The sequence below is a fragment of the Tupaia chinensis genome, unplaced genomic scaffold, assembly GCF_000334495.1.
Source record: "Tupaia chinensis unplaced genomic scaffold, TupChi_1.0 Scaffold000294_5, whole genome shotgun sequence".
NCBI classification, from domain to species: domain Eukaryota; kingdom Metazoa; phylum Chordata; class Mammalia; order Scandentia; family Tupaiidae; genus Tupaia; species Tupaia belangeri.
Window position 1 is genome coordinate 1,442,655 of NW_006159782.1, and position 14,648 is coordinate 1,457,302.

A 14,648-nucleotide genomic window follows, 5' to 3' on the forward strand; every position below is an offset into this window, starting at 1 on the left:
GTCACTCTTTTTTTTTTTTTTTTAGAATTATTTTATTTAACTTTAATTATTTTCTTATTTATTTTAATTTTGACCAGAGAGGTACAAAGCAGAAGAATGAGAGAGAACGTAAGCCACCAGGTCCGAGACTTGAACCACGTCAGCCATGTGGGAGTCCAGTGCCCTTAACCACCATGCCACTTGCCCCCCACCCCCACTCTTAAGTCCATTGAGTTTTGCTGTCTAAGAATGCTTTTCCAGGGGCCAGATGGTGGTGCAATGCTGATGCCCCTGGATCCACATGAGAAGGTCCTTGGTTGGCGCCTAGGGGCCTTCCTCTGTACACAGGTCAGTCCTGGCTGGAAGCAGCCCGAGAATAGCATTAGGCCTAATTGGGAGTGGCTCTGAACCTCAGAGGAGGATCATTTTAAGTAAACATCCAGTGACCCAGACTGGAACCAGGTTCAAGTGAGGAAACCTGGACTCTTAGGACAGGGAAGGCCCAGAGAGGGTACTGCCAAGAAGGTTAGTGTTTGCCCCGGGGGCCCTCTCAGGCCAAACATAAAGTTGAGTCAAAGAAGCCAGACACTAAAGTATACATTTTACTCTTCTACAGAGGGAACTGAAACATTTAGAGGAAAACTTCTACCTTCATTTCTATCTCGTGAAATAATTGTTCATTCGTATTGTGATTTTTCTGCCAAAAGAAGACTCCAGATTGGCCCTATGGCCTAGTAGTTAAGGGAAGCCGGATCCCACATGGCTGGTTTCCCAGTCCTGGTGGCTTGAGAAGCACACTGAACACATGTGCGTGTGTGCCCCAAAGCCCAACGGCATGGAGAAATGGTGAAGAGATTGCAGCATGACCATGCCCCATTGGGAGATGCTTCTCTCTCTCTCTCTCTCTCTCCCTCCCTCCCCCCCTCTCTCTCTCTCTCTCTCTCTCTCACACACACACACACACACACACACACACACACAAACTCTGGCAAGCAAGCAAGCAAGAAAAGAGAGGATTATTCCGGGACCAGCAGGTGGCATGGTGGTTAAGACGCCAGATCTCACATGGCCACCTCCACGGTTCGAGTCTTGGACCCAGCTGGAAAACATATCAGGCACGTGTGCAGGCTTGCCCAAAATCCGGAGGAGATAACAGAGAAGAAATTGCAGCATGGCCATCCTCCCAAGGGGTAATTTCTCACTTTCCCTCTGTCTCTGTCTCTATTTCTGTCTCTGTCTCCCTCCAGCAAGTGCTTGAACCCTATGGAAAAAAATCTACAAACAGAAAGGAATATTCTGTATGTTCTATAACACCATTGCTAGTGTAAAGAGATTCTGATGCCCACATAATATATAAATGTACAGTTAGCCCTCTGTATCTGTAGGTTCTGCATGGATGGATTCATTCATTCATTCTGAGGAGGAAAAAGTGCTATGTTACTTTGTTGCCGACATGTAGTTAGTCCTACTATGGCTGCATCTATACATTCTTGTCATTATTCTCTAAACAACACAGTGTAACAACTATTTATATAGTATTTACATTGTATTAGGTATATAAGTAGTCTCAGAAACCATTTAAAGTACATGGGAGGTCTAGGTTGTATGTAAATTCTACACCGTTTTCTATAAAGGACTTAAGCATGGGGGAAGGGGCCCTGAAACCCATTCCCCGGGGATATCAGAAACCAAGGGGTGACTGTACTATTACCTCTGACTGAAAAAGCCCTCAGAGCTGCAGACCAACTGCTGGGGGGTTTTGCAGCTTCCTGAGGGCATCCTCAAGAGGCTGAGACTTATTCTGGCTGGGGTACTGAAGGAAAGCCTGGATGAAACAGCATTCAGCTCGGGCCTTGTAGTCAGAAAAGCAGCGGGAGGGAGGAAAGAGGTCCCACACATCAGTATAGGTACTTGTGTGGATTGGGGAAGTTATGTGGTCTCGAGCTTTCCTTTCCTGTTCTCTGTGCTAAGAAGAGTGGTGATGGTGCCCACGTTTTTTTTTTGTGAACGCAAAGATTAAATTAGCTGTGTGTGAAAGGATCTAGCACATGACCTAACTCTGAGTCGCAGGTAAAGCAAAAGCATGTGTGGGCAGAGCTGTGAGAGTGGAAAAGAAGGCTGCACATGTTGACAGTGATTATCTCTGGGTGCTAGAGTTCAGGGTGATGTTTACTTTTCCCTTTATCCTTTTCTATATTAGTTGAAGTGTTTGTAATTAACACATATTATTTATATAATGGTTAAAAAGTCCCTAATAAAAAGAGAAAAATGGTTTGTGTTTTTATACTTAAAAAAAAAATTCAAGAGCCACCTAGGTGGTTATGGCGGCTGGATTCCACATGGCCGACTATGTGGTTCAAGTCCTGAACTGGTGGCTAGAAAAACTCTGGATGCATGTGTGTGCCTGCTCAAGATCCCGAGAGGAGAATGGAGGAGAAGGGATTGCAGTGTGGCCATCCCCCCGGGGGGGAGATTTCTCACTCTCTCTTGCTTTTCCTGTCTTCTCCAAGCACATTCCCTAAAGCAAATATAAAAAAAAAATTTTTTAAAGAGTAAACCTACCAAAAAGTTGCAAAAATGTTCAAAGAACTCCTATATATCGTTCACTCATTTGCTTAACATTTTGCCACATTTGTGTTCTCTCTATCTCTAAGAATATATATATATATATACCTATAGATATGTATGTACACACATTTCTCTTCACTATTTGAGAATAAGTTGCAGACATCAGGCCCTTTTGCCTCAAATTATTTAAGCATTACCCCCAAGAACAGGAGTGTCTCTTACATAATCCAGTACTATGATCAAAATCAATAACTTTATTTTTATAAAATACTTATTTATGGGCTGGCATGTGGCATGGTGGTTAAGGGCCTGGACTCCCAAATGGTCAACTGCAGTTCAAGTCCCAGACCTGGTGGCGTGCTTTCTCACTTTTTCTCTCTCTCTGATCAACTTAAAAGAAATAAAATAAATAAAGTTAAATAATTATTTTAAAATATTTATTTAATTTATTATTATTATTATGTCATTGGGAAAGTCATGAAGTATTTTTTTCTATTTGTCTGTGCAAAATTGCATCATGACTCTCCTGATGACCCAGTATTTTAAGTTTGCTCCAAAGCACTTGTGCTCACCAGAGAACAACAGAGAGAAAGTGAGAAAGCAAGCCACCAGGCCCAGGACTCAAACCATGGTTACCCATGTGGGAGTCCAGCACCTTAACCACCACACCACTTGCTGGTTCCTGAAATCAATAGTGTTAACACTGATATAATACTATTATGTGATTGAATCAAATTTCACTGTTTCAATATTGTGCCTTACAGCAATCCCACCACCCAGTATCAGATCCAGGATCACATATTGCATTTAGTTTTTGTGTTTTGTCTGTTTTTTTTAGAGAGATTTTTACTATAGGGCAGTGCCCTCTCCAGAGAGATAGAGAGAGAAAGAAATCACCCCCTAGAGGGGACAGCCACCCTGCAATCCCTTCTTCCCTATTCTCTCAGGATTTTGGGCACGCATGTACATGCATCTGGCATGAGTTTTAAGCTGCTGGGTCTAGGGCTCAAACCACGGTCGACTACATGGGTGTCCAGCAACATAACCATTAGGCCATCTGCTGATACCAGTTGTTATGTCTTTTTAGAACTCCCAGTTTTTATTTGTCTTTTTTTTGGAGAGGTTTTCGCTATAGGGCGTGTGCGCTTGCCAAACAGACAGAGAGAGACAGAGACAGAAAGCGAGAAATCACCCCCTAGGGGGGATGGCCACACCGCAATCCCTTCTCCATTCTCCTCTCAGGATCTTGGGCACGCACGTACACGCCCCCAGCGTGAGTTTTAAGCCACTGGGTCCGGGACGTGAACTGCGGTTGACTACGTGGGAGTCCAGCGACATAGCCATTACACTAACTGCTGGTCCCTTTATTTGTCTTTTTTAAAAAAGAATTATTTTATTTAGCTTTGTTTTGACCTCAGTGGAACAGAGAGAGAGAGAGAGCGCCTCCAGGTCCAGGACTCCAACCACAGTTGACCATACGGGAGTCCAGCGCCCTTAACCACCACACCACCCACTGGCCCAATATTAGTCTTTAATGACACAGACATTTTTGGAAGGAACAGGTCAGTAATTCATGTCTCTCAGTTGGGGTTTCTCTGCCATTTCCTCATAATAGATTACTAATAATTTTATGCGTTGTTGACTGCACAGCGATACTGTCTTGGTGCGTTGCATCAGGAGATGTTTGCAGATTGTCCTGTTATTGACATGAACACGAACCACTGAATAAAAGTAGCATATATACATGTACTATTAGTTACTATTTCCCTTTGTGTGTGTGTTGGTGGGAAAGATGGTTTTGTTTTAGAGTGTCTTGACCTGTTGGGGATCCTCCTGCCCAACCTTCCCAGTAGTTGGGACTGAAGCTGTCATGGCTTTTGGGGTTTGTATAGATTAAAATCTGGGCCTCCTATGTGGCCTGGGTTACTGAGCCTCAGCGTCCAGTCGGCGCTACCTTAGCGGGGCCTATGTTTCCTTTTTAATTTTCAAGTAAGTTGCGTCTATTTATGTGGAAACCTTTGGATGTTTTTCAAATTTCATGGTTTAAAAAAATGGGGCGAGGGGATCCTTTCTCCGAGGAAATGGACACCTGTATCTCGCAGGGGCGGTGGAGCTGCACGCCTGGGTCGGTCCCAGTCCTTGTCAACGGAGCTGCGAGAAAGCAATTTCCCCGGAAAGGCGGAGCGGGCGACCGCAAGGCATTACGGGAGTTGTAGTTTCTCGAGGTGCGGCCGGGGAAGTCACTGTCCTTCGATTTCCGTGAGAAAAAGCCAGGAGCCAAAGAGAAAGGGTGAAGAGTCGAGCCTGGAGCGTGCGCCGAAAGATTGAGGCGAGAGAATCCGGACTCAGTGAGACCCTGTAAAAAGAAAAAAGAAAAAAATGCGACGAGGAAGAGGGCGGTGTCGCGCCGGGCGCGGTGGATCATGGGACTGGTAGTTCGCAGTGACGCCCCCGCTACGCCCCACCGCGCCCGCGTGGGAGCACTGGACTACCTTACCCGGCAGGCGTCGCGCGCTGGGCCAGGGGACGGCGGCCTGGCCTCCGACAAATCAAATCGAAGGAAAGAAACTGCCGGCTTTCAAAATCCTCCTCCTCCGCCATCATCCGCCGCCGCCGTGCGGAGAGCAGGTGGTGCTGTGGTCGCCAGTGAGGAACGGCCCCGGGAGCGCGGGCGGACCAGCGCGCTGGGCTTCAGGGCCACTGGACCCGGAGGTGGCGACCCTGACCGGACCTGACCCGGACCCTAAATCGGCCGCCGCCTCGCCTGGCGGACACGCGCGCTCGGGTCGCCCCACGCGGCGTCGCCGCCTGTTTACGGTAGGGTCGGGATCCCTTTCCTTCCCCTGTCACCTGCCTGGGATGGGGGCGGGCCCGGAGCTCCCCTGGATGTCGGCGAGGAAGGGCTGGAGGCCCTGAGCACCCTCAGCTTCCCCGTCGGCCTTCTGCGCTTGCGAGCGCGCAGAGAGTGATGGTGGGTGTCGGGGTACTGGGGGGTGCCAGCCCTTCCCCGAGTGGGGAAACTGAGGACTACAGGGCGTCTGACTCCCCGGAGCCGCCGAGCCATGCAGCCGCCAACCGCGGCGTCTCAGGTTAGCATCGGGGTCCACCCGCCTGTCATTTACGGCCTGGATTCGTGCGTCTCTTCCCCGCCGTCGCCCCTAGGCCCACGCCCACGGGCTGGGGGGAAGGCGTGAGTCACTGCCGGCGCTCTGCGGAACGGCGATGTGCACCTAAGGAAGCTTAGGACGGCCGCCAGGAATCGAGAGGACGTTTCTGTATTAACTGTTGGTCTTTGCTCTGCTGCTGACCGTTTTCTGACCTTGGACAAATCAATTCATCTCCCTGTGCTTCGGTTTCATAGTCTTTGAAGTGGACGAAGGGATGTGCCTGTGGACTCAGGAATGGGCCTCTTTTCCAGCTAAGGAGTTTGGGCTCTCTCTTCCATCTGGAGCCTCCTCACCCCTTTCCTAGCCTCAAATTGTTCTTACCCAGAACTACCAGAGGTGATGGGGTCATAGGATAATTTTTATTCTATTTCATCCTCATTCGTTGAGCCTTCTAGATGCCCTAGGGGGGCTAGTGGAGTAGTTTTGTCAAAACATTGGTCAGATCAAGGCTCTTGTCTGCTGGAGACCCTCCAGTGGCTCTCCTTATTACTCAAAGTGAAGACCACGTATATACATTTTTCTCTTTAGGTTTTTGCCATAAGAGCCCATGCGCTGGCCAGAGAGACAGAGAGAGGAAAAATGAGAAATCATCCCCTGGGGAGACTGTCATACTGCAGTGCCTTCTCAATTCTCCTCTCAGGATTTTGGGCTGAAGCACATGCACCTGCACCCACTGTGATTTTCAAAGTGATAGGTCTGGGATGCCAACCTGTGGGCCTTGTGTAAGTCCAGCGCTTTAACCACCATGCCACCTGCTGGCCCAAAGGCCACATTCTTATAATGGCTTCTTTTCTTTTTTGTAAATAGTTATTTTTATTTATCTTTACTTATTTATTTCCTTTTTGTTGTTGTTGTTGTTTTAATTTGAACAGATAGCAGGAGAGAGAGAGAGTGAGTAAGCAAGCCACCAGGTCTGGGACTCAAACCGTGGTCGGCCATGTGGGAGTCCAGCATCCTCAACCACCACACCACCTGCCAGCTCCTTAAAATGGCTTTTGAGATTTGGGTTCAATTCTTTTCTTATCTCTTCCCTCCTTTCTCTCTCTTTCTCCCCTCCCCCCTCTCTCTCTGCTCCAGCCCCTCTGGCTTTGCAGTTCCTTCAGCCTCCTTTCTCCCATGGGAGCCTGCACGGTACTACTCCCTTTGCAGAGATGCGTTTCCCCCAGTTGACTGCATGGTGCAGTCTCTGATATTCTTCAGGTCTTTGTTTGTTTCTTAACAGTACCTTCTCCAGTCTACTTTAAACTGCAGTCTCTTCCAAAAACAAGTAGTCTCATGGGGACCAGCAGTTTGTGTAATGGCTATGTTGCTGGACTCCCACGTAGTCGACTACAGTTTGCCTCCGGACCCTGTGGCTTAAAACTCACGCTGGGCGTGTGTGCATGTGTGCCCAAGATCCCAAGAGGAGAGTGGAGGAGAAGGGATTGGGGTGTGGCCATCCCCCCTGGGGGGTGATTTCTCGCTTTCTGTCTCTGTCTTCCTGGGGAGCGCATGCTCCCTATAGCAAAAACCTCTCCAAAAAAAAGACACAAATGATCTCAATAAATATCTTGTTTAGAATATAAGGCTTTAAGAGGGCAAGCTTTTTGTTTTATCTACAGTTCTACTCCTAGTATTTGGTACCTGGAACAATGTCCACATATTAATAGTCAATAAGTGTTTTTTTAAATTTTCACCATAGAGCGCATTTGTTTACCAGGGTGCACTTGCCAGAGACACAGAGGAAAAGAAAGTGAGATAACCCCCCCACCCAGAAGGGATGGCCACACTGCAACCTCTTCTTATTCTCCTGGGATTTTTGGCATGCACACACATGCCTAGCATGATTTTCAAGTTGCCAGATCTGGACAGGAATTGCAGTCAGCCAGTTGGGAGTCCAGCACCTTACACCACTCCACCTGCTGGCCAATGCTCATTGATATTTTGCTAAACAAGAATCATTCATACTTTGTGTCATATACAGACAGACAATCCTGAGTAATAAGTGGTAAGATGCAGGAAGGGGGTGGGAGGGCCAGCTAGGTGGGATGCTGGATCCAGCCTCCCTGAGAAGATGTTGCAGCATGGCCATTCCCAAAGGGTCATTTCTCACTTACTTGCTCTCTTTCTCCTTCTCTTTCTCTCTCTCTCTAACAGCACATGTGCCTTACAGCAAAAAAAAAAAAAAAAAAAAAAAAAAAAGGAAAGAAAGAAAAAGGGTGGAAAGCTGGCTGTGAGAGCTCAGAGAAGGCGCCTTGGAGTGAGAGTGGGCATGAGTGCATGGAAGCTGTCACAGCTGTGTCTGGGGGTGAGGAGATTCAGGGAGAATGTCTCCGGTTGACACCTTCCAGCTCTGTCCCCACGTCACTCTTCATTGGTCCCCCCCTGATTACCTGCCTCCTCTTTAGGCCGTGGAGTTGTCTATTCTGCCTGTCTGTCAAGCTCCAGGCTGGAAACTCCCTTTTCTGGAGGCTCTGTTCCTAGCTTTGACAGTGTGAGCTACATATTTGGTCTTTTCCCCAATATCCTAGCGTACAAGTCTTGAAGTCCTTAGAATCTTTTTTTTTTTAAAGAATTGTTTATTTTATTTATTCATTTTATTTATTTTTTTAAATTTGATCAGAAAGACACAGAGAGAGAGTGAAAGAGGGAAAGTGAGAAAGCAAGCCACCAGGTCTGAGACTCAAACCGTGGTTGGCCATGTGGGAATCCAGCGCCTTTATCCACCATGCCACTTGCCAGCCCCAGAAGTCCTTAGAATCTTTAAAGTGATAAATGTTTGTCTTTCTTTCTTTCTTTCTTTCTTTCTTTCTTTCTTTCTTTCTTTCTTTCTTTCTCTCTCTCTCTCTCTCTCTCTCTCTTTCTTTTTTTTAAAAATTTGTTATAGGGTCAAATGCAGTTGAGAGAGAGAAAGTACCCTTTTGGGGGGTAGTCATGCTGTAATTCCCTCCCACTCTTCTCTGGGGTTTTGGGTGTGCACACACGCAGTCAGCCATGTGGAATCGAGCTGCCTTAACCACCAGGCCATCAGCCGGCCCAAAGTGATAAATGTCTTTTTGTACTAATGAGCTGGCAGCCTCTAGGTAGCTTCAGGACTGGGACTGGGTAAGAGGAAGATCTAGGCAGGATTAGAGGATTAGAATTTTCCAAGTCACCCCCAAACCTCTGGGGGCGGGTCGCTGAATGTTAACTCAATCACCAATAGGTAATGATTTAAGCAATCAAGCCTAGATAATGAAGCCACCATCAAAACCCAAAATGACAAGTTTTAGAATACTTTCTGAGAGCAGAGCATGTGGGAATTCCTGGAGGGTGGCACCCCCAGAAGGTCTGGAAGCTCTCTACCCCTTCTCCCATCTCTCATCCTAAGTGTCTCTTCATCTGGCTGTTTCTTTGTGTCCTTTAAAATACACTTTATAATAAACTGGTAAACACAAGTGTTTCCTTGACTCCTGTGAGCTGCTCTAGCAAATTAACCCACCCCAAGGAGGAGGCTGTGGAACCCTGACGTGCGGTTGGCCAGTCAGAAGTACAGGGAAAACAATGTGGGGCTCAAGGTGAGCATTGGACAGGGCCCTCGGCCTGTGGGATCTGATGCTGTCGAGGTCGATAGTGTTGGGACTGAGTTCGAGGGCACCCAGCTGAAGTCGGCTGCAGAGTGGCCTGCTTGCTTGCTGTGAGGAGTAGCTCCTCTGCTATGAGAAGCATCTTCAGAGGGTAGCAGAGAAACCGAGGTCGTGTTTCATACACCCTGGTCTATTGTGATGGCGGCTGTTGTGATGTAGAGACCTTTGGTCTCCTAGGAACCCCTGAGGAGCCCCCATGGCCACCCAGCCTCCTGGCCAGGACTGAAACCAGAGGTGCAGTGGGCTGACCCCTGTGCCCCACCCCCAGAGACATGCCAGCGTGGGCAGTAGGGCATTTTCTGGGATGGATGACCTGGATCCCCTAGCCATCGATGTCCTGTTTGAAGAATGGAACCCTCCCACAGAGAACAGTCAAGATGATCAGGCAGGTCTGTGTCCAGGCTGACTCTGGCCACTCATGCAGGGCCCAGGGTGGGCAGTTCCTGAGGTTTGGCTGGGTGTCCCAGCTGGGCAGCTGGGCAGAGGAGGACCTGCAGTAAGGTGGGGTCTTGGTCTGTTCAGTGTTGTGATAGCAGGACACTTGAGGCTGGGTAAGTTATAAAGAAAAAGTGTAGGGGCCAGTGAGTGGTGTGGTGGTTAAGGTGCTGGACTCCCACATGTCCAACCATGGTTCGTGTCCTGGACCTGGTGGCTTGTTTCCTCATTTTCCTTCTCTCTCTCTCTGTTTCTCTTTGGTGAGTGCACGTGCCCTATAGCAAATTAAAAATAAGTAAGTAAATAAATAAATACATTTTAGAAAAAAAGTTTATTTGGCTCTGGATTCTGGTGGCTTGAAAGTCCAGGAAGTGTGGCTCTGGCCTCTGCTCATCCCCTGGTGAGGGTCATATGCTACATTATAGCCTGTGGAGGCTCTAGTGGCGCATACAGAGAGACCAGAACACCTGGGAGGAGCCTTGCTTTGTTACAACCCATTTTGGCAGTAACTCACTTACTCCCTGGAGAAGGGCATTAGTCCATGCACAAGGGCAGCACCCCTGTGACCCAAAGGCCTCCTGGTTAGGCCATATCTCTTAAAGGTTCCACCTTCCCACATGGCCTCACTGAGACCAAGCCTCAGCAGGAGTTCAATGGGAACAGGCCACGTCTAAACCATAGCAGCTGGTAACTCTTCAGAGATAACACATGATTTCATCCTTGTTACCACCTCTGGAATCATTTTTTTTCTCTAATGCTATTGTCATTTCTCCCAGTGGGTTAGTTGTTGGGGTCTGGACCCTGAAATGGTTGCTGTCCTACCCTGTTCCCCCAAACAGGGGTTTCAGGAGATTCCTCTCTGTGAATTCATCTTTGGCCTCCTCAGTTTGCAGATCTCCAGGGGAGCCCGCCATTGTGGTCAACATGGCCTCTGAAGACATTGCCAAACTGGCAGAGACACTGGCCAAAACCCAGGTGGCCGGGGGACAGCTGAGCTTCAAGGGAAAAAGCCTCAAACTCAACACCGCGGAAGATGGTGAGTAGGATCTCGGCCTGTTTGTCCAGAGGCAGCGAGTTTGTGGAGTGAACAGTTGCCAGTCATCAGGCTCTTGGCGCTGCGCTGTCTTCATTGTCTGTCCTGACAGCTCTGCGAGGTGCGTGTCGTCAAGCCCACGAGCAGTCAGCCCACGAGCACACGCAGGCTTCCCTGGGCGGCATGTTGGCGTGGCCACCTCTACGCTGCCCTTCTGTTCTCAGAGGAGGGAACAGTAGGTAATGAGGGCCGCAGTTAGCAGCAGTCCCGGCGTAGAGCTCCTGGCTTCTGCCTTCAGGTCTGGTGTACGTCCCTTCCCTGCCTTCACTGCCCTCATCCGAGGCAGGTCTGCAATTACCTGCTGCCTTCCCCAGAGCTTAGGCCCTTGAGGAGCCGCAGTGAAACAGCAGTCTGGGCCCTCTGGGGAGGTTCTGGCCCATGCGACCAGATGTCCCTGGTAGAGGGATGGACACTCGTGTGTGTGCGTATGTGTGTGTACAGACACTGGGACCCCAAGAGCAAGGGACAAGTGTGCAAACCCCGACTTCCCTTTCCTGGCCAAGGCTTGGCTGGTACTGGCCAACCCTGAATCCTGGCATCTGGAAGCAAAGGCACCTACGTCAGTACTTATGAGGCCTCCTGGGGCTCCAACCCAACCGGGGAAACTGGTCTGGACTTGCCTGGTTGTCACTGGGTGCAGGCAGACTCTCCCCTCCTCTGTGTCAGGAACCTCATGAGTCCTCGGGTAGCTAGGAGCAAGTCAATGCACATTCCTAACCTCACTGTGGGGCCTCCCGGTTTACAGAGTGCCGCCACGGCTTTTACTGCTGTCGACCCGCGCACCATTCCTGTGGGAGTAGGTGGACATGTTGCCATCTTACAAAGGAGGAAGAAGAATGTAGGACACTTAAGTAACTTGCCCAAGTTCTCCCATCTGGGACATAGCAGAGCCGGGATTTTTCTTTTAGAGAGATTTTTATTATAGGGCGCATGCGTTCACCATAGAGACAGAGAGACAGAAAACGAGAAATCACCTCTGAGGTGATGACCACACAGCAATCCCTTCCCCTCCACTCTCCTCTCAGGATTTTGGGCATTCACACACATGTGCTTGGCATTTTTGTTTTGTTTTGTTTTGTTAAAAAATTATTTTATTTAACTTTATTTCTTTATTTTAATTTGACTAGAGAGGGACAGAGAGAGAGAGAATGTGAGAAAGGATCGATACTCAAACCATGGTCAGCCACGTGGGAGTCTGGCGCCCTTAACCACCATGCCACCTGCTGGCCCTGGAGTGAATTTTAAGCCAGCAGGTCTGGGACTCAAACCACGGTCAACTATGTGGGAGTCCAGCAATTGTAACCATTACGCTACCTGCTGGTCTCACAGATCCAGGATTTTAATAGAGGTCTAGTTAAGTCCCTGTTCCCGTCTGTATCACCTTGCTTTTTTTTTTTTTTAAGAGGTTTTTGCTATAGGGCGCGTGCGCTCGCCAGAAAGACAGAGACAGACAGAGAGATAGAAAGCAAGAAATCACCCCCCAGGGGGGATGGCCACGCCGCAATCCCTTCTCCTCCATTCTCCTCTCGGGATCTTGGGCACGCACGCACATGCTCCCAGTGTGAGTTTAAGCCACCGGGTCCGGGACTCAAACCACGGTCAGCTACATGGGAGTCCAGCGACATAGTCATTACACTAACTGCTGGTCCCTGTATCACCTTGCTTCTAAGGACTATGTAAATGTTCCCTTGAGCAGCTGCCTTCTTTCATGGCTGATCTGGCCAGTTCCTGGATATTAGACTGGGTTCCCTTCGGCGTGAGTCTTCCGAAAGGCAGAGAGGTCATCCTAGCCCTTGTGCTGGGTACCAGCTGCAGAAGAAGCCCTGGAGATGTGGCCCAGGAGCGGTCATCCAGGAAAATAGGGAGCAGGGGCTTCAGGGGCTTCTGTGCTGGGGCTGTGTATAGGGTCCGCGGTGGTGCACAGAAGCTAAGATTTGGGAGGTACACATAGGTTCACTTTTAGAACCAGTTTGAAAATGACTCTGTCATTTTCTTAGAATTCCTGGATGATGATGTTCCCTTGTTCCTTGATATTTCAGCTTCCCTTTCCAGAAAATAGGCACATACCAGAAAATTGGCCACACCGCAGTCCCCTCTCCTCCATTCTTCTTTCAGGAGTTTAGGGCTCACTCACACGCACCAGAGTGATTTTCAAGCCCTGGGTCCAGGACACAACCACACAGCCAGCCATGTGGAATCCAGGGCCTTACCAACCACGCTGCCTGCTGGCCAAGCATTTTATTTTACAGTGTAGTAACATAGCCTAGTGGGGTTTTGTTTAATTTGCCAGAGGGCACATGCACTGGACAGAGGGTGAGAGAGATCACGCTCCATGGGACATGATCATTCTGTACTTCTTTCTTTGCCATTCTGCCTTCCTTTTGGAATTTGGAGCAAGCACTCAAGTGTACTTGGTGTGTTTTTCTTTTTCTTTTTTTGAGAGGTTTTTGCTATAGGGCGTGTGCGCTACCTGGAAAGACAGAGAGACAGAAAGCGAGAAATCACCCCCCAGGGGGTATGGCCTTGCTGCAATCCCTTCTCCTCCATTCTCCTCTTGGGATCTTGGGCACGTACGCACACGCGCCCAACGTGAGTTTAAACCACTGGGTCTGGGACTCAAACCGCGGTCAACTGCATGGGAGTCCGGCGACATAGCCATTATGCCAACTGCTGGTCCTCCTGGTGTGTTTTTCAAGCTGCTGGGTCTAGGACTTGAACCATAGGTTCAGTTGAATGGGATTCAGTTCCCTTAACCACTGGGCCATTGGCTGCCCTGTTTTGTCTTACCTAATTAGAATCATATTATAGATTCCTACAAAGCTGCTTATAAACTGATAGGGAGAGCATGTTACTGCTGATGGTGGAAAAACACAGAGTGACCCATAGTCGTACCATCTAGGGATACCTGCTTTCACATTCAGTTTCTGTGCAACTGGACCTTGTTTTGTGTGTGCGTGTGGGGTGTGTGCGTGTGTGTGGAAACATAAATACCTTTTAAAACGATCGGACCAGATACTGTCGGGTAACCTCATTTGTTAGACTAACATGAATATTTTTCAAGTTAAAAATACCCAGTCAGGGCCAGCACATGGTATGGTGGTTAAGGCCCTGGACTCCCACATGGCCAACCACATTTCGAATCCTGGACCAGGAGGCTTGCTTTCTCCATCTCCCTCTTGCACTCTCTCTCTCTCTGTCTCGCTCTGGTCAAATTGAAGAAAAACAGATAAAATAAATAAAAATTTTTTAAAAAGTAACACTATTTAGGACCAGCAAATGACATCATGGTTACATTGTTGGACTCCCATGTAGTTGACCACGAATTGAGTCCTGGACTCAAGGACTTAAGACTCACGCCAGGTGCATGTGTGTGTGTGCCCAAAATCCCAAGCAGAGAATGGAGGACAAGGGATTGCAGGGTGGCTGTTCCTTCTCGGGGGTGATTTCTTGCTTTCTATCTCTTTATTTATGTTTCTCCAGCAAGTGCATGTACCCTATAGCAAAAATCTCTCTCTCAAAAAATACATCATTCATGGGACCTGTAGGTGGCGTGGTAGTTAAGATTCCTGACTCCCACATAGCTGACCACAGTTCGTGTCCTGGACCTGGTGGCTTACTTTCTCACCCTCTCTTCCTCTTTCTCTCTTGCTGTCTCTCTCTGGTCAAATTAAAAATAGTAAGGGCTTGAGCCAGCAGGTGGCATGGTAGTTAAGGAAGCTGGACTTCCACATGGCCAACTGCGGTCCAAGTCCCAGACCTGCCAAGGTGCTTTCTCACTTTCCCTCTCTCACTCTGTCTCTC

The 14,648-nt window shown here is 48.6% G+C and overlaps 1 protein-coding gene across 2 annotated transcripts in view; it reads left to right on the top strand.

Annotated features, from left to right (window-relative positions):
- Positions 1 to 5,171: 5,171 nt before the first annotated feature.
- Positions 5,172 to 14,648, top strand: part of RANGAP1 (Ran GTPase activating protein 1) — a 36,273-nt gene continuing 26,796 nt past the window's right edge. The window contains exons 1-2 of one of the 2 annotated variants that reach the window (XM_006150737.3): positions 5,172 to 5,364; positions 10,641 to 10,790. In XM_006150737.3, coding sequence (XP_006150799.1) covers positions 10,679 to 10,790 — 112 coding nt within the window. In that variant the 5' untranslated portion in view covers positions 5,172 to 5,364; positions 10,641 to 10,678. Of the gene's footprint in view, positions 5,365 to 9,511; positions 9,709 to 10,640; positions 10,791 to 14,648 lie in introns of those variants that run through there. The other variant, XM_006150736.3, reaches the window with a different exon arrangement.